Source organism: Ranitomeya variabilis, chromosome 4 (genome assembly GCF_051348905.1).
Source record: "Ranitomeya variabilis isolate aRanVar5 chromosome 4, aRanVar5.hap1, whole genome shotgun sequence".
In the NCBI taxonomy this organism is placed as follows: Eukaryota; Metazoa; Chordata; class Amphibia; order Anura; family Dendrobatidae; genus Ranitomeya; species Ranitomeya variabilis.
Window position 1 is genome coordinate 121,219,283 of NC_135235.1, and position 22,178 is coordinate 121,241,460.

At 42.3% G+C, this 22,178-nt stretch overlaps 2 protein-coding genes across 2 annotated transcripts; both read left to right on the top strand.

Annotated features, from left to right (window-relative positions):
* Positions 1-2,403: 2,403 nt before the first annotated feature.
* On the top strand, positions 2,404-4,386 carry LOC143768480 (uncharacterized). The gene is made up of 5 exons (XM_077257161.1): positions 2,404-2,446; positions 3,110-3,171; positions 3,263-3,311; positions 3,616-3,701; positions 3,799-4,386. Exons 1-5 carry the CDS (start codon positions 2,437-2,439, stop codon positions 4,192-4,194), a joined length of 603 nt encoding a protein of 200 aa, XP_077113276.1. The 5' UTR covers positions 2,404-2,436; the 3' UTR covers positions 4,195-4,386.
* A 6,433-nt stretch (positions 4,387-10,819) lies between these two features.
* On the top strand, positions 10,820-12,052 carry LOC143768481 (uncharacterized). Its single transcript, XM_077257162.1, has 4 exons — positions 10,820-10,876; positions 10,968-11,016; positions 11,321-11,406; positions 11,504-12,052. The coding sequence occupies exons 1-4, from the start codon at positions 10,823-10,825 to the stop codon at positions 11,897-11,899; spliced, it is 585 nt and encodes a 194-aa protein (XP_077113277.1). The 5' UTR covers positions 10,820-10,822; the 3' UTR covers positions 11,900-12,052.
* Positions 12,053-22,178: the final 10,126 nt, after the last annotated feature.

Here is a 22,178-nt window from a genome sequence, read left to right on the forward strand (position 1 = left end):
TAGCGGACACCATGTCGTGTTTGGAGAGCCGCTGCGTGCCTAAACATTGGAGCTCCCCCACAAGTGACCCCATTTTGGAAAGTAGACCCACAAGGAACTTATCTAGATGCATATTGAGCACTTTCAACCCCCAGATGCTTCACAAATTGATCCGTAAAAATGAAAAAGTACTTTTTTTCACAAAAAAATTCCTTTAGCCTCAATTTTTTCATTTTCTCATGGGCTACAGGATAATATGGATCATAAAATGTGTTGGGCAATTTCTCCTGAGTACACCGATACTTCCCATGTGAGGGTAAACCACTGTTTGGGCACACCGCAAGGCTCGGAAGGGAAGGAGCGCCATTTAAATTTTTGAATGAAAAATTAGCTCCAATCGTTAGCTGTCATCATGTCACGTTTGAAGAACTCCTGTGTGCCTAAACATTTGAACTCCCCCACAAGTGACATCATTTTGGAAACTAGACCCCCCAAGGAACTCATCTAGATGTGTGATGAGCACTTTGAACCCTCAAGTGCTTCACAGAAGTTTATAATGCAGAGCCATAAAAATAAAAAATAATTTTTCTTTCGTAAAAAATTATTTTTTAGCCCACAATTTTTTATTTTCACAAGGGTAACAGGAGAAATTGGACGCCAAACGTTGTTGTCCAGTTTGTCCTGAGTACGCTCATACCCCATATGTGGGGGTAAACCACTATTTGGGCGCATGGCAGAGCTCGGAAGGGAAGTAGTGATGTTTTGGAATGCAGACTTTGATGGAATGGTCTGCGAGTGTCATGTTACGTTTGCAGATGTGTCTAAACAGTAGAAACCCCTCACAAGTGACCCCATTTTGGAATCTAGACCCCCAAAGGAACTTATCGATGTGTGGTGAGCACTTTGAAACCCCAAGTGCTTCACAAAAGTCTATAACGCAGAGCCATGAAAATAAAAAATCATTTTTTTCCTCAAAAATAATGTTTTTAGCCCGCAATTTTTTATTTTCACAAGGATAACAGGAGAAACTGAACCCCAATAGTTGTTGTCCAGTTTGTCCTGAGTACGCTGATACCCCATATATGGGGGTAAACCACTGATTGGATACACGTCGGACTCGGAAAGGAAGTAGTGACGTTTTGATATGCAGACTTTGATGGAATGGTCTGCGGGCATCGTTTTTGAAAAATCCGCAGGTAAAACATACTGCGTTTTAATCGCTATCTCAACTGGCCCTCAGTCAGAACACAGCGTCCTATGCCTAACTGAATTCACAGCAGAGTGAGCCAGAAAGGGCGGCAGCGTTTTTTATAGTGCATCATGACATCATTTCAGCAGCCAATCACAGCCTTGCCAGTAGTTACATGCCCACCATGCTGAACAGGATGTGCCCACACTTGGAATCATTCCTCATTGGCTGAATTTGTGCTGTTTCAATTATGGGAACTTCCGATTCCGGTATCCGATATGCGGCAAGTAAAATTTATGAATTTATTATTGTCCCTACCTATGGGGGTGATAAAGGGGGGGTTTATTTATTATTTTATTTATTTCGATCGCTGTGATAGAACCTATCACAGCGATCAAAATGTACCTGTAAAGAATCTGCCGGCTGGCAGATTCGGCGGGCGCACTGCGCATGTGCCCGCCATTTTGGAAGATGGCGGCGCCCATCGAACAGACGGACGGACACCGGGAGGGACACAGGTCGGTAAGTATGAAGGGGGGGTGATCGGACAGCGGGGGGGTGATCGGACAGCGGGGGGGAGCGAACAGGAGGACGGAGGGGAGCGGGGGATTCTATATGACAGGACGGAGGACCGGAGGGGAGGAGATCGGTGGGGGTGGGGGGGCTGATCGCGATCTCCAGCCATGGCTGATGCTATTGCAGCATCGGCCATGGCTGGATTGTAATATTTCACCAATTTTCAGTGGTGAAATATTACTATCGCTCTGATTGAAAGTGAAACGTCACTTTCAACAGCCAATCAGAGCGATCGTAGCCACGGGGGGGGGGGGCGAAGCCACCCCCCTGGGCTCAAGTACCACTCCCCCTGTCCCTGCAGGCCGGGTGAAATTACAGTTAACCCTTTCACCCGACCTGCAGGAGCGCGATCCGACCATGACGTATATGCTGCACCACAGGTCGGATTGGCACAGGTTTTCATGACGCATACGCTGCGTCAAAGGTCGGGAAGGGGTTAAATTGAAATCTCTCTGTATGGAACATTAAAGCTGTGTCCCCCAGATTATCTCCACAGCTTCCTATTATAAGCAGATTTACAGCACACATATATGAAATACTCTGCAGAGAAAGATATAACAACATCTTGTCCCTTTAATTTCTGTGTGTTCCATAACACTGGTCAGCAGCCAATAGGATCGCTGCATTTGAATTTGAAAAGAAAGCAAACTGTCAGTGATCCTCAGTCTGTTACAGGACAGTGAGCGGTGAAGATGAATGTTGGTGAGTGCTCCCATCCCATCATCTGCTGTAACTGACACTGATTTATCTCATCTCCCTGAAGCTTCATTCTTGTTATATGGAATCCGCTGATGATTTTATCATTTTACCTAAACTTAGAGTAGGAGAAATCTGCCACAACGGCTGTTGTCACCCGCCACTAGGGGGAGCCATCTGCATAATATATGTACTGGTGCACTGTACTCCCCCTAGTGGCTGCAGGACAGCAGAAGTTTATCTTTAGGTTACACAGGACACTCTGCTGCCAGTATTATTTATTAACGGACATTTTTCTGTCACTAATGTCCATGGGTTTAGTTTTCTGGCACTGTTACTGGGGGTCCAGCTTTATGCCCTGGTAATGAGGCCTGTGTGGCTGTCATTGTTGAGGACGTATCTATACTTATGGGCATGAAGAGCACAGAAATACCTGTATGCCATGTACCTTTATTTACAGGGCGCCAGTACAATCCAGTGCACCATACGTGTTGTATGTGATATTACCTGTACTGGGGCCTCTGCTATCAGGAGACTGTAGAAGCTCCCAGTAATGTATGTGTGTAATGGGGTCCGATACCGGGGGGACGTTCACTATGAATATGAGTGGAAATCTGCAGTGTTTGTGTCATTATCAGATCTGTGACTAAATCTTTTTTGGATTCACAGATTTTTCTATGGCTACTACAGAAGATATATACCGGATGGCACTGAGCCGCGGATCTCTGGGGGTCAGCAGCTACATTATAACCGGACCCCTTATCCCATTCTCCACCCCTGAGGAGTGATAAGTAGACACTGACCGCATTCTGTTTTCTTTAGGACTTCTACCTCCGCCAGGAATGTGTGTTCGGACCTGGATACTTCTCTTGTGAGATTATTTTATAGATAAAAGTATTTCCTACTTAATTTGAAAATATTGTGCCATTCCTTTAATCCAGCATTTGATAATCCAGAACATCTATTATTCCAGCACAGAATTGCAGCACAATATAGATGAGCAGAAAGTCAGAAAATCATTTCATTAGACTGTATGCTCTTCTATGCCCAGAATCATTCACAATCTATCAGGTCACATTGATGTTGGGTTAAAGGGATTTTCCTGTAATTTTAATGATTTGATTCCTCTGCACATTGTGTGACTGATCCCTTATCTGCTCGTGTTTTCTTTCCAGCTGATCCCAGCACAAAGGAGGAGCGAGAACAACAACTTCCGATCTACTGCACCAGATTCCTGCCGTCACCGATCTTCAATATGGAGGTCTCTGATCATACCGCATATTATGTCATCCATGTTCTGTCCTTACATGTAAAGGAACGTCTCATTAGACAACTGACTGAATCTTTTCTTTTGTTAGCGCCTCATGCCGACCAACCGAGAAGCTCAGAAGAAATATCTGCCATTTCCTCTGGATGAAGAAAAACCTGAGCCGACATCAATGATGCCAGAGGAGCCAGAAGAAGAGGAGATGGAGATGCCCAAGGATGCAATGAATTATCGGGAGGTAAAAGAGTTTGAAGAAGATGAGGCAGAAGACACCGAAGAGGAGGAAGAAGAAGAAGAAGATGAGAAGATATCAGAAGCAAAAAAAGAAGTTGTGCAGAAGAACAGCAACTCGTCAAGAAGAGTTCAGAAGCAGCCGGCACGGAGACAGAAGATCCGCCAGCGGTCCATCCTCCATTATGTCAACACCAACCTCAGAGGAAGGAGGAATATCATCTGGACCATCCTCCTCAAACCAATGAGACGCTGATGGACGTCTGAAGCTGTGTAACATCAACAGCTTCAAATCTAACACTAATAAAAAGAATAGATATAAAATAGTAATTATTAGATTAAAATATAAAAAATGTAGTAAAAACATTACAAATACTTTTATAATATTAGAAATAATAGTATAGTGTATAATATTCTAATAAGAACAGTAACTATAATATTAATTGTATAATAATGATAGCAGCATAAAAATAATATCAGCAGGTTTGATCCAGGGTTCTAGGACTGATCGCCTTTTCCCGGGGTCAAGAAGGAATTTCCCCTGAGACACCAATTGGCTGAATGTGTCCAGGGGTTTTTGCCTTCTTCTGGATCAACAGCTTTAAGAATAAGGACCTAGGTATTAGTAAGATTATAGAAGAATTAGCAGCAGTGGAATAGTAATGTAATACAGTATTAAGTGTAATATTAAATATCATTAATCAGTAATAATTTCTCTAGTAAAATATTAAAATTATACCATAATTTTTTAAATAAAATAATAATATTTATTAAAATTTGAATAGGCATTAGGGGGTTTGATCCAGGGTTCTAGGACTGATTGCCTTTTCCCGGGGTCAAGAAGGAATTTTTCCCCTGAGACACCAATTGGCTGAATGTGTCCAGGGGTTTTTGCCTTCTTCTGGATCAACAGCTTTAGGAATAAGGACCTAGGTATTAGTAAGATTATAGTAGAATTAGCACTAGTGGAATAGTAACATAATATAGTATAAAGTGTAATATTAGTGATAATAAAACAGTAATAATTTCTCTAGTAAAATAATCATAAAATTATCCCATAATTTTAGAAGTAAAATATTAATAATAACAACTTTTAATAGTTTTTAGGGATTTGATCCAGGGTTCTAGGACTGATTGCCTTTTCCCGGGGTCAAGAAGGAATTTTTCCCCTGAGACACCAATTGGCCGAATGTGTCCAGGGGTTTTTGCCTTCTTCTGGATCAACATCTTTTGGAATCAGGATTTAATTTATAGCTTTTGTAAAATATTAATACAAATGTAGGAATAATGATAATAATAATAATAATAATAATAATAATGATATTAAAATAGTAATAATCCAAAAATATCTAGAATAAAATATTTTTGAACAGTAGAATATTAGTAATGTAATAATAATATCAGTAAAATAGCAGCAAATTACATTTAATATAAATAATAATAATAATAATAAAACAACATCAAATAGGGTAATGATTATAATAATTAGTACATAATTCTTTAGCACTAGTGGAATAGTAATATAATATAGTATAAAGTGTAATATTAATGATCATTAATCAGTAATAATTTATCTAGTAAAGTAATAATAACATTATACAATAATATTATAAATAAAATAACATTTATTAACATTTGAATAGGTATTAGGTGATTTGATCCAGGGTTCTATGACTGATCGCCTTTTCTCGGGGTCAAGAAGGAATTTTTCCCCTGTGACATAAATTGGCTGAAAGTGTCTAGGGTTTTTTTGCCTTCCTCTGGATCCAAAGCTTTAGAAATAGGTAACTAATTAATGGTAAATAGAGAAATTATAGAAATATTAGTAAAAATAGTCATAATATTAGTAACAGTAAGTACAAAACATAAATAAATATAAATATTTTTAATAAATAGTGGTAGTAATAAAATAGAATAGTAATAGCAATAATAATTATTATAACATTGTAATATTAATGAAAGGATTGCAATGATAATAAGAATAGTAAAAACACAATAAATAGGTTAGTCTGTTAGTGTAGGGCCCCATCTGATGAGGTCGCCTTGTCGTTGGCAGATGGGCTTGCACAATTTGATCAAAATGTGCACTAAGAACCTCAAATTTATAAGTATAAAAGATAAGGAAGTGATAAAACGCCCAATATTATTCATATAGCTTTGTGTCGTCTCCTTTATTTTCCTGTAACGAAGAAAACAGAAAATCCAACACATTTGGAAACATTTGTACATTTATATCTCTATGTCGCAATCATTTTAGGTTAAATGCCCCACCATAAGAAATTGTAATATTCTATCAATGAGGCGCACAATATAATTCTCACCTCACACATGCCGCCATGTAACCATAGCATAAAATATATTACTGGTGGTGTCATGATCCGTTCCAGGGTTTAATCCTGTCTGCCCTTTTTCCAGGCGGATCATGTCAAGGGTTAACTTTGCTCTGCCTCATTCTGGGTTCAGGTTTGCTATTTAGCTCCTATGCATCCTGTTAGCGGTGTCAGCTATAGTTCTGCCTTCAACGTGTGAACCTGATTCTGTTAGATCTTGATTTGTCCTTCTGTGATCCCTGACTGTCCACCTGTCTGTTGACTCCCTCTGTCTCACCTGTGGCCGCGGGGTTTTTTTTGTCAAGGAAAAAAATAGTGGTTCACGCCCGTGCCTCGATTTCTGGGAACTAAATAAAATTACGGTGAGAAATACCTACCCTCTCTCCCACTCATTCCTGATCTCTACAACTAATTGTCTGGGGCTAAGTGGTTTTCCAAACTTGATCTCAGAGGAGCATATAACCTTGTCCACATTTAGGATGGGGCTGAGTGGAAAATGCCATTTCTCACCTCCGAGGGCCTGTTTGAAAATTTGGTCATGCCCTTCGGTCTCACAAACTTGCCCGCGGTGTTTCAGAACTTCATGAATGATGGTTTTTCTGATTTTATCGGGTGCTTTATGGTTGTATACCTGGATGATATCCTTGTTTTCTCGCCTGACAAGGAATTCCACATTGGTCATTTAGGTGCTGTTCTTCATAAGTTATGGGAATATTCTCTGTTCGCTAAACCCGAGAAATGTTTGTTTTGTGTCCAGGAGCTTTCCTTTCTAGGGATCATGCTTTCTGCCAATGGGTTTCGGATGGATCCCAGAAAGGTACAGGCCATTTTTGATTGGGTGCAACCCAGAGACCTCAAGGGGTTGCAGCGTTTTCTGGGTTTCACCAATGATTATCGAAAATTCATCAAGTTTTTGTCAGGTGGTCAAGCCACTCACTGATCTCACTCGCAAGGGGGCTGATCTCAAAGTTTGGTCACCTTTGGCAGTTGAAGCATTTGTTACTTTAAAGAAGTGTTTTATGTTTGCTCCTGTATTGGTTCATCCGATTCATCTGAACTGTTCATTATAGAGGTGGACGCATCAGAGGTGGGAGTAGGGGCAGTGTTGTCTCAGGGACCCATTACTTTGACCAATTTAAGACCATGTACCTTTTTTTCCCGGAAGTTTTCTTCTGCATAGAGGAACTATGACAATGGTAACCGGGAGTTATTGGCCATAAATTTGGCTTTTGAAAAATGGAGGCATTTTTTGGAGGGGGCGGTTCATTGGATCACGGTGATTACGGACCACAAGAACTTGTCTTATATTGAATCTGCCAAATGGTTAACTCATAGGCAAGCTAGGTGGTCACTTTTTTTTCTCGTTTTCATTTTTCATCAATTTTCAACCTGGTTCCAAGAATGTCCAGGCTGATGCCTTATCTCGCAGTTTTGATCCGATATCACCCCCCGAACCTCCTTCCTCCATTCTTGAGCATGGGGTGGTTGTTAAGTGAGTATCCTCTGAATTGGAGCAGGAGATTCGGAAGGCTCAGTCTCTTGCTTCTCCTTCTTTGCCTGATAATAAGCTCTTTGTCCCGTTCAGTACCGGTTGAAAGTTCTCCGGGAATTCCACGATTCACCTCTCAGTAGACACCCGGGGATCTCAGCCACCGGCAAAGCCATTGCTAGGCTATTTTGGTAGCTCTCCATGACCTCTGATATCACTGTGTTTGTGTCTGCTTGTGATACCTGTGCCCATGCTAAGAGCTCCCATAACCGTTTGGCTGGGAAATTGGTGCCATTGCCAATTTCAGATAGACCTTGGACTCATCTGTCCATGGATTTTATCACTGATCTCCCTCCTTCCAATGGCAAAACTGTAATCTGGGTAGTGGTTGACAGATTCAGTAAACAGGTGCATTTTGAACCTCTGGCAGGATTGCCTAATGCTGAAACACTATCTAAGTAGTTTGTTGAGCACATTGTACGGCTGCATGGTGTGCCTTTGAATGTGGTTTCTGATAGAGGGGTACAATTTGTGTCCAAATTTTGGAGGGCATTTTGTAAAAGATTGGGGATTTGATTGACCTTCTCCTCTGCTTACCATCCTGAGACCAACGGTCAGACGGAGAGGACTAATCAGTCACATGAACAGATTTTGAGGTGTCTTGCTACATCTCAGCAGGACGATTGGTGTTCTTCATTGCCCGTGGTGTTATGATCCCAATGGCAAGGATCTCAGAGATTACAGCAAAAGTCTGCAAACATAAATACCAGCTCATAGGGACGTGGTAACTAGGCTGACCATATACCTGATCCTAGCACAAACACTAACAGTAGCCGGGGAACGTGCCTACGTTGATCCTAGACGTCTCGCGCCAGCCGGAGAACTAACTAACCCTATCAGGGAAAATAAGACCTCTCTTGCCTCCAGAGAAAAGACCCCAAAGTAATACAGCCCCCAACAAATAATAACGGTGAGGTAAGAAGAAAAGACAAACGTAAGAATGAACTAGATTTTAGCAAAGAGAGGCCCACTGACTAATAGCAGAAAATAGTAAGATGACTTATATGGTCAGCAAAAAACCCTGCAAAATATCCACGCTGAATATCCAAGAACCCCCAAACCGACTAACGGTGAGGGGGAAGAATATCAGCCCCCTAGAGCTTCCAGCAATATCAGGAATCACATTTTGTACAAGCTGGACAAAAATATGAACAAAGCAAAATAACAAAAAATAAGGAAGCAGGACTTAGCTTCTCTTGCAAAGAACCAGGACCTTAAGACAGGAGCAAACAGAAATGAACTGATTACAACGATGCCAGGCACTGGACTGAGAATCCAGGAAGTCTAAATAGCAACACCCCAGGCCTAACGAAGCAGGTGAGTACCAACCTGGTAAAAGACAATCCAAGTGCCAAATCACTAGTGACCACAAGAGGGAGCCAAGAAGTATAGTTCACAACACCGTGGCTGAGTTTGCATTTAACAATCAGATTATCCAGTCCACAGGCAGTCCAACATTCTCAGAATCAGCAGGATCTATTAAAGCGTTCCAGAGTTATAACCTCATAAATTGACAGTGGTCAGAATTGTTAAAATTGGCTCGGTCATTAAGTACCAAATTGGCTGTCACTAAGGGGTTAAAACACTCAGCGTATCTAACTCCAGCATGTGACACAGTAAGCAGCACAAATTAACAGCCGTCCTCAGTGACACTGTAGACACGTCAGCATAACTCTGCAGTCACCAAAAAAATGGCTATGCACTGTGATCCCAAACTTCATTCTCCCTTATCTATTGTAATGCAAACCCCAAAAAGGGAGGAGAGGACTCGGAGTGACATCATACACATGGGAGCAGATCCCGCCCACTTTTACTGCAGTCGTAATGTGAGCTAGCAGTACATTAGGATTTAATTGAAAACTTCAGCAGTAGCTCTCCCTAGTGTTCCAAAGTGGAAAATATCTAAAAACTTTAAATTATTTTTCATATTTTACTCCATTAAAAACAAATGTTAGTATTTTACAAATATATTAAAAGTGCTTATTCTTTGAATTGGTGGAAATATTTTTTTATGACTCCTTCCATTTAATGAATCGGGTCCCTAATGTTCTCATATGAAATTTATTTAAATTGAAATCTCTCTGTATGGAACATTAAAGCTGTGTCCCCCAGATTATCCCCACAGCTTCCTATTATAAGCAGATTTACAGCACACATATATGAAATACTCTGCAGAGAAAGATATAACAACATCTTGTCCCTTTAATTTCTGTGTGTTCCATAACACTGGTCAGCAGCCAATAGGATCGCTGCATTTGAATTTGAAAAGAAAGCAAACTGTCAGTGATCCTCAGTCTGTTACAGGACAGTGAGCGGTGAAGATGAATGTTGGTGAGGAGTGCTCCCATCCCATCATCTGCTGTAACTGACACTGATTTATCTCATCTCCCTGAAGCTTCTTTCTTGTTATATGGAATCCGCTGATGATTTTATCATTTCACCTAAACTTAGAGTAGGAGAAATCTGCCACAACGGCTGTTGTCACCCGCCACTAGGGGGAGCCATCTGCATAATATATGTACTGGTGCACTGTACTCCCCCTAGTGGCTGCAGGAAAGCAGACGTTTATCTTTAGGTTACACAGGACACTCTGCTGCCAGTATTATTTATTGACGGACATTTTTCTGTCACTAATGTCCATGGGTTTAGTTTTCTGGCACTGTTACTGGGGGTCCAGCTTTATGCGCTGGTAATGAGGCCTATGTGGCTGTCATTGTTGAGAACGTATCTATACTTATGGGCATGAAGAGCACAGAAATACCTGTATGCCATGTACCTTTATTTACAGGGCGCCAGTACAATCCAGTGCACCATACGTGTTGTATGTGATATTACCTGTACTGGGGCCTCTGCTATCAGGAGACTGTAGAAGCTCCCAGTAATGTATGTGTGTAATGGGGTCCGATACCGGGGGGACGTTCACTATGAATATGAGTGGAAATCTGCAGTGTTTGTGTCATTATCAGATCTGTGACTAAATCTTTTTTGGATTCACAGATTTTTCTATGGCTACTACAGAAGATATATACAGGATATCTCTGAGCCGCGGATCTCTGGGGGTCAGCAGCTACATTATAACCGGACCCCTTATCCCATTCTCCACCCCTGAGGAGTGATAAGTAGACACTGACCGCATTCTGTTTTCTTTAGGACTTCTACCTCCGCCAGGAATGTGTGTTCGGACCTGGATACTTCTCTTGTGAGATTATTTTATAGATAAAAGTATTTCCTACTTAATTTGAAAATATTGTGCCATTCCTTTAATCCAGCATTTGATAATCCAGAACATCTATTATTCCAGCACAGAATTGCAGCACAATGTAGATGAGCAGAAAGTCAGAAAATCATTTCATTAGACTGTATGCTCTTCTATGACCAGAATCATTCACAATCTATCAGGTCACATTGATGTTGGGTTAAAGGGATTTTCCTGTAATTTTAATGATTTGATTCCTCTGCACATTGTGTGACTGATCCCTTATCTGCTCGTGTTTTCTTTCCAGCTTATCCCAGCACAAAGGAGGAGCGAGAACAACAACTTCCGATCTACTGCACCAGATTCCTGCCGTCACCGATCTTCAATATGGAGGTCTCTGATCATACCGCATATTATGTCATCCATGTTCTGTCCTTACATGTAAAGGAACATCTCATTAGACAACTGACTGAATCTTTTCTTTTCTTAGCGCCTCATGCCGACCAACCGAGAAGCTCAGAAGAAATATCTGCCATTTCCTCTGGATGAAGAAAAACCTGAGCCGATATCAATGATGCCAGAGGAGCCAGAAGAAGAGGAGATGGAGATGCCCAAGGATGCAATGAATTATCGGGAGGTAAAAGAGTTTGAAGAAGATGAGGCAGAATACACCGAAGAGGAGGAAGAAGAAGAAGAAGATGAGAAGATATCAGAAGCAAAAAAAGAAGTTGTGCAGGAGAACAGCAACTCGTCAAGAAGAGTTCAGAAGCAGCCGGCACGGAGACAGAAGATCCGCCAGCGGTCCATCCTCCATTATGTCAACACCAACCTCAGAGGAAGGAGGAATATCATCTGGACCATCCTCCTCAAACCAATGAGACGCTGATGGACGTCTGAAGCTGAGTAACATCAAGAGCTTCAAATCTAACACTAATAAAAAGAATAGATATAAAATAGTAATTATTAGATTAAAATATAAAAAATGTAGTAAAAACGTTACAAATACTTTTATAATATTAGAAATAATAGTATAGTGTATAATATTCTAATAAGAAGAGTAACTATAATATTAATTGTATAATAATGATAGCAGCATAAAAATAATATCAGCAGGTTTGATCCAGGGTTCTAGGACTGATTGCCTTTTCCCGGGGTCAAGAAGGAATTTCCCCCCTGAGACACCAATTGGCTGAATGTGTCCAGGGGTTTTTGCCTTCTTCTGGATCAACAGCTTTAGGAATAAGGACCTAGGTATTAGTAAGATTATAGAAGAATTAGCAGCAGTAGAATAGTAATATAATACAGTATAAAGTGTAATATTAGTGATAATAAAACAGTAATAATTTCTCTAGTAAAATAATCATAAAATTATCCCATAATTTTAGAAGTAAAATATTAATAATAACAACTTTTAATAGTTTTTAGGGATTTGATCCAGGGTTCTAGGACTGATTGCCTTTTCCCGGGGTCAAGAAGGAATTTTTCCCCTGAGACACCAATTGGCCGAATGTGTCCAGGGGTTTTTGCCTTCTTCTGGATGAACATCTTGTGGAATCAGGATTTAATTTATAGCTTTTGTAAAATATTAATACAAATGTAGGAATAATGATAATAATAATCATAATTATAATATTAAAATAGTAATAATCCAAAAATATCTAGAATAAAATATTTTTTAACAGTAGAATATTAGTAATGTAATAATAATATCAGTAAAATAGCAGCAAATTACATATAATATAAATAATAATAATAATAATAAAACAACATCAAATAGGGTAATGATTATAATAATTAGTACATAATTCTTTAGCACTAGTGGAATAGTAATATAATATAGTATAAAGTGTAATATTAATGATCATTAATCAGTAATAATTTATCTAGTAAAGTAATAATAACATTATACTATAATATTATAAATAAAATAACATTTATTAACATTTGAATAGGTATTAGGGGATTTGATCCAGGGTTCTATGACTGATCGCCTTTTCTCGGGGTCAAGAAGGAATTTTTCCCCTGTGACATAAATTGGCTGAAAGTGTCTAGGGTTTTTTTGCCTTCTTCTGGATCCAAAGCTTTAGAAATAGGTAACTAATTAATGGTAAATAGAGAAATTATAGAAATATTAGTAAAAATAGTCATAATATTAGTAACAGTAAGTACAAAACATAAATAAATATAAATATTTTTAATAAATAGTGGTAGTAATAAAATAGAATAGTAATAGCAATAATAAGTATTATAACATTGTAATATTAATGAAAGGATTGCAATGATAATAAGAATAGTAAAAACACAATAAATAGGTTAGTCTGTTAGTGTAGGGCCCCATCTGATGAGGTCGCCTTGTCGTTGGCAGATGGGCTTGCACAATTTGATCAAAATGTGCACTAAGAACCTCAAATTTATAAGTATAAAAGATAAGGAAGTGATAAAACGCCCAATATTATTCATATAGCTTTGTGTCGTCTCCTTTATTTTCCTGTAACGAAGAAAACAGAAAATCCAACACATTTGGAAACATTTGTACATTTATATCTCTATGTCGCAATCATTTTAGGTTAAATGCCCCACCATAAGAAATTGTAATATTCTATCAATGAGGCGCACAATATAATTCTCACCTCACACATGCCGCCATGTAACCATAGCATAAAATATATTACTGGTGGTGTCATGATCCGTTCCAGGGTTTAATCCTGTCTGCCCTTTTTCCAGTCGGATCATGTCAAGGGTTAACTTTGCTCTGCCTCATTATGGGTTCAGGTTTGCTATTTAGCTCCTATGCATCCTGTTAGCGGTGTCAGCTATAGTTCTGCCTTCGGCATGTGAACCTGATTCTGTTAGATCTTGATTTGTCCTTCTGTGATCCCTGTCTGTCCACGTGACTGTTGACTCCCTCTGTCTCACCTGTGGCCATGGGTTTTTTTTTGTCAAGGAAAAAAATAGTGGTTTACGCCCGTGCCTCGATTTCTGGGAACTAAATAAAATTACGGTGAGAAATACCTACCCTCTCCCACTCATTCCTGATCTCTATAACCAATTGTCTGGGGCTAAGTGGTTTTCCAAACTTGATCTCAGGGGAGCATATAACCTTATCCGCATTCAGGAAGGGGCTGAGTGGAAAACGGCATTTCTCACCTCCGAGGGTTTGTTTGAAAATTTGGTCATGCCCTTTGGTCTCACAAACTTGCCCGCGGTGTTTCAGAACTTCATGAATGATGGTTTTTCTGATTTTATCGGGTGCTTTATGGTTGTATACCTGGATGATATCCTTGTTTTCTCGCCTGACAAGGAATTCCACATTGGTCATTTACGTGCTGTTCTTCACAGGTTATGGGAAAATTCTCTGTTCGCTAAACCCGAGAAATGTTTGTTTTGTGTCCAGGAGCTTTCCTTTCTAGGGATCATCCTTTCTGGCAATGGGTTTCGGATGGATCCCAGAAAGGTACAGGCCATTTTTGATTCGGTGCAACCCAGAGACCTCAAGGGGTTGCAGCGTTTTCTGGGTTTCACCAATGATTATCAAAAATTCATCAAGGTTTTGTCAGGTGGCCAAGTCACTCACTGATCTCACTCGCAAGGGGGCTGATCTCAAAGTTTGGTCACCTTTGGCAGTTGAAGCATTTGTTACTTTAAAGAAGTGTTTTATGTTTGCTCCTGTATTGGTTCATCCGATTAATCTGAACTGTTCATTGTAGAGGTGGACGCATCAGAGGTGGGAGTAGGGGCAATGTTGTCTCAGGGACCCGTTACTTTGACCATTTTAAGACCATGTACCTTTTTCTCCCGGAAGTTTTCTTCTGCAGAGAGGAACTATGACATTGGTAACCGGGAGTTATTGGCCATAAAATTGGCTTTTGAAAACTGGAGGCATTTTTTGGAGGGGGTGGTTCATCGGATCACGGTGATTACGGACCACAAGAACTTGTCTTATATTGAATCTGCCAAATGGTTAACTCATAGACAAGCTAGGTGGTCACTTTTTCTTTCTCCTTTTCATTTTTCATCAATTTTCAACCAAGCCATTGCTAGGCTATTTTGGTAGCTCTCCATGACCTCTGATATCACTGTGTTTGTGTCTGCTTGTGATACCTGTGCCCATGCTAAGAGCTCCCTGTCACGGGAAGACTAGGTGGGCAAGAGCTAATAACCCGGGCCCCTGCAATTTCCCTCAGACTAGGGAAATCCTGACTGACCCTCTACCTAGAGTTTACACTGATGGTGTGCATGTCTAGGCCTCAACCCTCACCCTGTCTCCTGTTTCAACCCTAGGCTGAAACCACCGCCCACCACCCAGTGAAAAGATCATACACCAATACCCACAGTTAGCACAGACAAGGATAACGGAAAATATACACCACGCCGCAGTCACTCAGGAATACACTATAAATGCACAGGGCAAAACAAATACAAATATAGGAAGGAGTAAATAAGACAACGGGAAATACACCACCAGATACGATACTCCAACTCCTAGCTTACCACTCCAGACCGAGATAACCAAGCACTAGACAGAAGCTATAATCGGCGACGCCCAATGTTCAGAAGAACTATTTAAAGGCAGTGGGTGTGGCCCAGCTTCCAATCCGAGCACCAGCTAAATTAACCCCGGACCAGCTAGATAAAATCTAGCCGACGCCACTGAGCACATAGTGGACAAAAGCGGAATTACCGCTGTCTGTCGAACGCCCTGGTATGAACAGCGCCTGACATGACAGTACCCCGCCTTCTACGAGGGACCCCAGGGCCCTCACAGCTTATAGGACCCGGCTTGTCTGGATGACGGCGGAGAAACATACTGACCAGCCGATCCGCATGAACGTCCGAGGCTGGTACCCAGGACCTTTCCTCAGGCCCATAACCACGCCAGTGTACCAAGTTGTTGTGGATTCTGTTGGTGGGCTCCCTCTGGTGGTTACTGCTGGTACTGGGTGACTTTGGTGGGTTGCGGCCTTTGGTTTCCACCTGTCCATCAGAGGCTGGGTGTTTCCTATTTTACCTGGCCTTTCTGTCATTTCCCTTGCCGGCTATCAATGTGTTCAGATGTGCTCTGTTTGGTTCCTGCCTACCTGCTCCCAGATCTTTCAGGATAAGTTAAGTGCTGATTTTCAGTTGTTTGGTTTTTGGTCCAGCTTGCTTAGAATGTCTCTATGCTAGCTGGTTGCTCTAGTGGACTGAGGTTCTCCCCATGTGCCATGAGTTGGCACATGGGTTCTTGTAATCTCAGGATGGTTTTTTTGATTAGGGTTTTTTGCTGACCGCTCAGTCCCCTTTTGTATCATTCTGCTTTCTAGTTTTCAGCGGGCCTCTATTTGCTAAAGCTATATACATCATCTCTATGTGTGTGCCTTCCTCTCATTTCACCATCAATACATGTGGGGGGCAACTATACCTTTGGGGTTAATTCCTCTGGAGGCAAGTGAGGTCTTGTTTTCTCTGCAGTACTAGTTAGCTCTTAGGCTGGTGCGTGGCGTCTAGAACCAACGTAGGAACGCTCCCTGGCTATCTCTAGTTGCGTTTGTCAGGCGTAGGGCAGCGGTCAGCCCAGGTTCCATCACCCTAGAGCTCGTCCAATATTTGTTATACTTTGCTTGTCCTGTGCTATCCCTAGCCATTGGGGATTCATGACAGTATAGCCGGCCAACAAAGTGTTAATTGTTTGGGCTGAAGCAGGAGGAAAAGAAGTGTTCAAGGAAAATTTTTTTTTTTTTTCCTTCAGAGTTTTGCTGCCTAGCCCTTAATTGCTGTCTAGCTGCTTCTTACCTCCTCTTAACCCTTGAATGGCTCTGATCTTAGCTGTTTATCATGGATGTCCAGAGTTTGGCTTCCAGCCTGAGTAATCTCGCGGCAAAGGTTCAAAACATACAGAATTTCGTTGTTCACACTCCCATGTATGAACCTAGAATTCCTATTCCAGAGTTTTTTTCTGGAGATAGATCTACCTTCCTGAATTTCAGGAACAATTGTAAATTGTTTCTCTCTTTGAAATCTCGCTCCTCTGGAGACCCTGCTCAACAGGTCAAGATTGTTATATCGTTCCTACGGGGCGACCCTCAGAATTGGGCATTTGCATTGGCACCAGGGGATCCTGCGTTGCTCAGTGTGGATGCGTTTTTTCTGGCATTGGGATTGCTCTATGAGGAACCTAACCTAGAGATTCAGGCTGAAAAGGCTTTATTAGCCCTCTCTCAGGGGCATGATGAAGCGGAAATATATTGTCAGAAATTTCGGAAATGGTCGGTGCTTACTCAGTGGAATGAGTGCGCCCTGGCTGCAAACTTCAGAAATGGTCTTTCTGAGGCCATTAAGGATGTTATGGTGGGGTTCCCTGCGCCTACAGGTCTGAATGAGTCTATGGCTATGGCCATTCAGATTGATCGGCGTTTACGGGAGCGCAAACCCGTGCACCAGTTGGCGGTGTCTTCTGAACAGGCACCTGAGACTATGCAATGTGATAGAATTCAGTCCAGAAGTGAACGGCAAAATTATAGGCGGAAAAATTGTGGTGATTGAGCTCATGTTATATCAGCATGCTCTAAACGCACAAAAAGGGTTGATAAATCTTTTGCCATTGATACTCTGCAGTCTAAGTTCATTTTGTCTGTGACTCTGATTTTTTCACTGTCTTCCATTTCCGTCGATGCCTATGTGGATTCAGGCGCTGCCCTGAGTCTTATGGATTGGTCATTTGCTAAACGCTGCGGTTTTAGTCTAGAGCCTCTGGAAGTTCCTATTCCTCTGAAGGGAATTGATTCTACACCATTGGCTATGAATAAACCGCAGTATTGGACACAAGTGACCATGCGCATGACTCCCGTTCATCAGGAGGTGATTCGCTTCCTTGTACTGTATAATTTACATGATGTACTAGTGCTTGGTCTGCCATGGTTACAAACTCATAATCCTGTCCTGGACTGGAAAACAATGTCTGTGCTAAGCTGGGGATGTCAGGGGGTTCATGATGATGCACCTCCGATTTCTATCGCTTCATCGACTCCTTCGGAGATCCCTGCGTTTTTGTCAGATTATAAGGATGTTTTTGAGGAGCCTAAGCTCAATTCGCTCCCTCCTCATAGAGAGTGTGACTGTGCTATAGAATTGATTCCTGGCAGTAAGTTCCCTAAGGGTCGTTTATTTAATCTGTCACTGCCAGAGCATACTGCTATGCGGAATTATATTAAGGAGTCCTTGGAAAAGGGACATATTCGTCCATCTTCGTCCCCTCTGGGAGCAGGTTTTTTTTTCGTGGCAAAAAAAGATGGTTCCCTGAGGCCTTGTATAGATTATCGCCTTCTGAATAAGATTACAGTCAAATACCAGTATCCATTGCCATTATTTACTGATTTGTTTGCTCGCATTAAGGGGGCTAGGTGGTTCACTAAAATAGATCTTCGTGGTGCGTATAATTTGGTGCGGATAAAACAGGGTGATGAGTGGAAAACCGCATTTAATACGCCTGAGGGCCATTTTGAGTATTTGGTAATGCCTTTTGGACTCTCCAATGCTCCGTCAGTCTTTCAGTCCTTTATGCACAATATTTTCCGTGAATATCTGGATAAGTTTATGATTGTGTATTTGGATGATATTTTGGTGTTTTCTGATGACTGGGAGTCTCATGTTCTACAGGTCAGGAAGGTGTTTCAGGTTTTGCGGGCCAATTCTCTGTTTGTGAAGGGCTCAAAGTGTCTCTTCGGGGTCCAGAAGATTTCTTTTTTGGGGTACATTTTTTCTCCTTCTACTATTGAGATGGATCCCGTTAAGGTTCAGGCTATTTGTGACTGGACACAACCTACATCTGTTAAGAGCCTTCAGAAGTTCTTGGGGTTTGCTAATTTTTATCGTCGGTTCATTGCTAATTTTTCCAGTATTGTTAAACCTTTGACTGATTTGACTAAAAAGGGTGCTGATGTTGCTGATTGGTCTCCTGCGGCCGTGGAGGCCTTTCGGGAACTTAAGCGCCGGTTTTCTTCTGCTCCTGTGTTGTGTCAACCAGATGTTTCACTTCCTTTTCAGGTGGAGGTTGATGCTTCCGAGATTGGAGCGGGGGCGGTTTTGTCACAGAGAAGTTCTAATGGCTCGGTGACGAAGCCATGTGCTTTCTTCTCTAGAAAATTCTCGCCCGCCGAGCGCAATTATGATGTGGGTAATCGGGAGCTTTTGGCCATGAAGTGGGCATTTGAGGAGTGGCGTCATTGGCTTGAGGGTGCTAAACATCGCGTGGTGGTCTTGACTGATCACAAGAATCTCATTTACCTTGAGTCTGCCAGGCGTTTGAATCCTAGACAGGCTCGTTGGTCATTATTTTTTTCTCGTTTCAATTTCGTGGTTTCATACCTGCCAGGTTCAAAGAATGTGAAGGCAGATGCTCTTTCCAGGAGTTTTGTGCCTGATTCTCCTGGAGACACTGGGCCTGCTGGTATCCTTAGGGATGGGGTAATATTGTCCGCCGTATCCCCAGACTTGCGACGCGCATTGCAGGAGTTTCAGGTGGATAAACCGGATCAATGTCCACCAGAAAGACTGTTTGTTCCGGATGATTGGACCAGTAGAGTCATCTCCGAGGTCCATTCTTCTGTGTTGGCTGGTCATCCTGGAATATTTGGTACAAGAGATTTGGTGGCCAGGTCTTTTTGGTGGCCTTCCTTGTCTAGGGATGTGCGTACCTTTGTGCAGTCTTGTGAAGTGTGTGCTCGAGCTAAGCCTTGCTGTTCACGGGCTAGTGGGTTGTTGTTATCTTTGCCCATCCCGAAGAGGCCTTGGACGCACATTTCCATGGATTTTATTTCTGATCTCCCGGTTTCACAGAAAATGTCCGTTATCTGGGTTGTGTGTGACCGCTTTTCTAAGATGGTTCATTTGGTGCCCTTGCCTAAGTTACCCTCCTCCTCTGAGTTGGTTCCTTTGTTTTTTCAGAACGTGGTTCGTTTGCATGGGATTCCGGAGAATATCGTTTCTGACAGGGGATCCCAGTTTGTGTCTAGATTTTGGCGGACGTTTTGTGCCAAGATGGGCATTGATTTGTCTTTCTCGTCTGCATTCCATCCTCAGACGAATGGCCAGACGGAGCGAACTAATCAGACCTTGGAAACTTATTTGAGGTGTTTTGTTTCTGCTGATCAGGATGACTGGGTTGCTTTTTTGCCACTGGCCGAATTTGCTCTTAATAATCGGGCTAGTTCTGCCACGTTGGTCTCTCCTTTTTTTTGTAATTCGGGGTTTCATCCTCGTTTTTCCTCTGGTCAGGGGGAATCTTCGGATTGTCCTGGAGTGGACGTGGTGGTGGACAGGCTACATCAGATTTGGAATCAGGTGGTGGACAATTTGAAGTTATCTCAGGAGAAGACTCAGCAGTTTGCTAATCGCCGTCGCCGCGTGGGTCCCCGACTTCTTGTTGGGGACTTGGTGTGGTTGTCTTCTCGTTTTGTCCCTATGAAGGTTTCTTCTCCTAAGTTCAAGCCTCGGTTCATCGGTCCTTATAGGATCTCGGAGATTCTTAACCCTGTATCTTTTCGTTTGGATCTCCCAGCATCGTTTGCTATTCATAATGTGTTCCATCGGTCGTTGTTGCGGAGGTATGAGGTGCCCGTTGTTCCTTCGGTCGAGCCTCCTGCTCCGGTGCTGGTGGAGGGAGAATTGGAGTATGTTGTTGAAAAGATCTTGGATTCTCGTGTTTCCAGACGCAGACTCCAGTATTTGGTTAAGTGGAAGGGTTATGGTCAGGAGGATAATTCCTGGGTGGTCGCCTCCGATGTTCACGCGACTGATTTGGTCCGCGCCTTCCATAGAGCTCACCCTGATCGCCCTGGGGGTTCTCGTGAGGGTTCGGTGACCCCTCCTCAAGGGGGGGTACTGTTGTGGATTCTGTTGGTGGGCTCCCTCTGGTGGTTACTGCTGGTACTGGGTGACTTTGGTGGGTTGCGGCCTTTGGTTTCCACCTGTCCATCAGAGGCTGGGTGTTTCCTATTTTACCTGGCCTTTCTGTCATTTCCCTTGCCGGCTATCAATGTGTTCAGATGTGCTCTGTTTGGTTCCTGCCTACCTGCTCCCAGATCTTTCAGGATAAGTTAAGTGCTGATTTTCAGTTGTTTGGTTTTTGGTCCAGCTTGCTTAGAATGTCTCTATGCTAGCTGGTTGCTCTAGTGGACTGAGGTTCTCCCCATGTGCCATGAGTTGGCACATGGGTTCTTGTAATCTCAGGATGTTTTTTTTGATTAGGGTTTTTTGCTGACCGCTCAGTCCCCTTTTGTATCATTCTGCTTTCTAGTTTTCAGCGGGCCTCTATTTGCTAAAGCTATATACATCATCTCTATGTGTGTGCCTTCCTCTCATTTCACCGTCAATACATGTGGGGGGCAACTATACCTTTGGGGTTAATTCCTCTGGAGGCAAGTGAGGTCTTGTTTTCTCTGCAGTACTAGTTAGCTCTTAGGCTGGTGCGTGGCGTCTAGAACCAACGTAGGAACGCTCCCTGGCTATCTCTAGTTGCGTTTGTCAGGCGTAGGGCAGCGGTCAGCCCAGGTTCCATCACCCTAGAGCTCGTCCGATATTTGTTATACTTTGCTTGTCCTGTGCTATCCCTAGCCATTGGGGATTCATGACACCAAGTACTGTAAAGTGCGGCGCACTACACGAGAGTCAATCACCTTGGAGACTTCGAATTCCAAATGACCATCCACCAAGACTGGAGAAGGCATTGGTGTTGTGTCCACAAGACCCACCACCTTCTTTAACAATGATCTGTGGAACACGTTGTGTATCTTATACACCGTAGGAAGCTCCAATCGGTACGCTACAGGGTTAATGACGGCGGCGACCCTAAATGGACCAATAAACCTTGGACCCAATTTAAGGGATGGTATCTTGAGTCTTATGTTTTTGTGGATAACCACACCCAGTCATCCACACTCAGGTCTGGACCTGGCACACGCCTACTGTCAGCCACACGTTTGTACCTAGCACCCACACTCAACAGGCGCTGTTTAACTCTCCTCCAGACTGATGACAATTGTGCTCCTAACTGGTCTTCCTCCGGAACGCCGGAAGAGCCCCTCTGACTCAAAGTACAAAATTGAGGATGTAGCCCGTAAACACAAAAAAATGGAGACTCCCCAGACGACTCCTGGCGGTGATTATTGATGGCAAACTCAGCCAAAGGA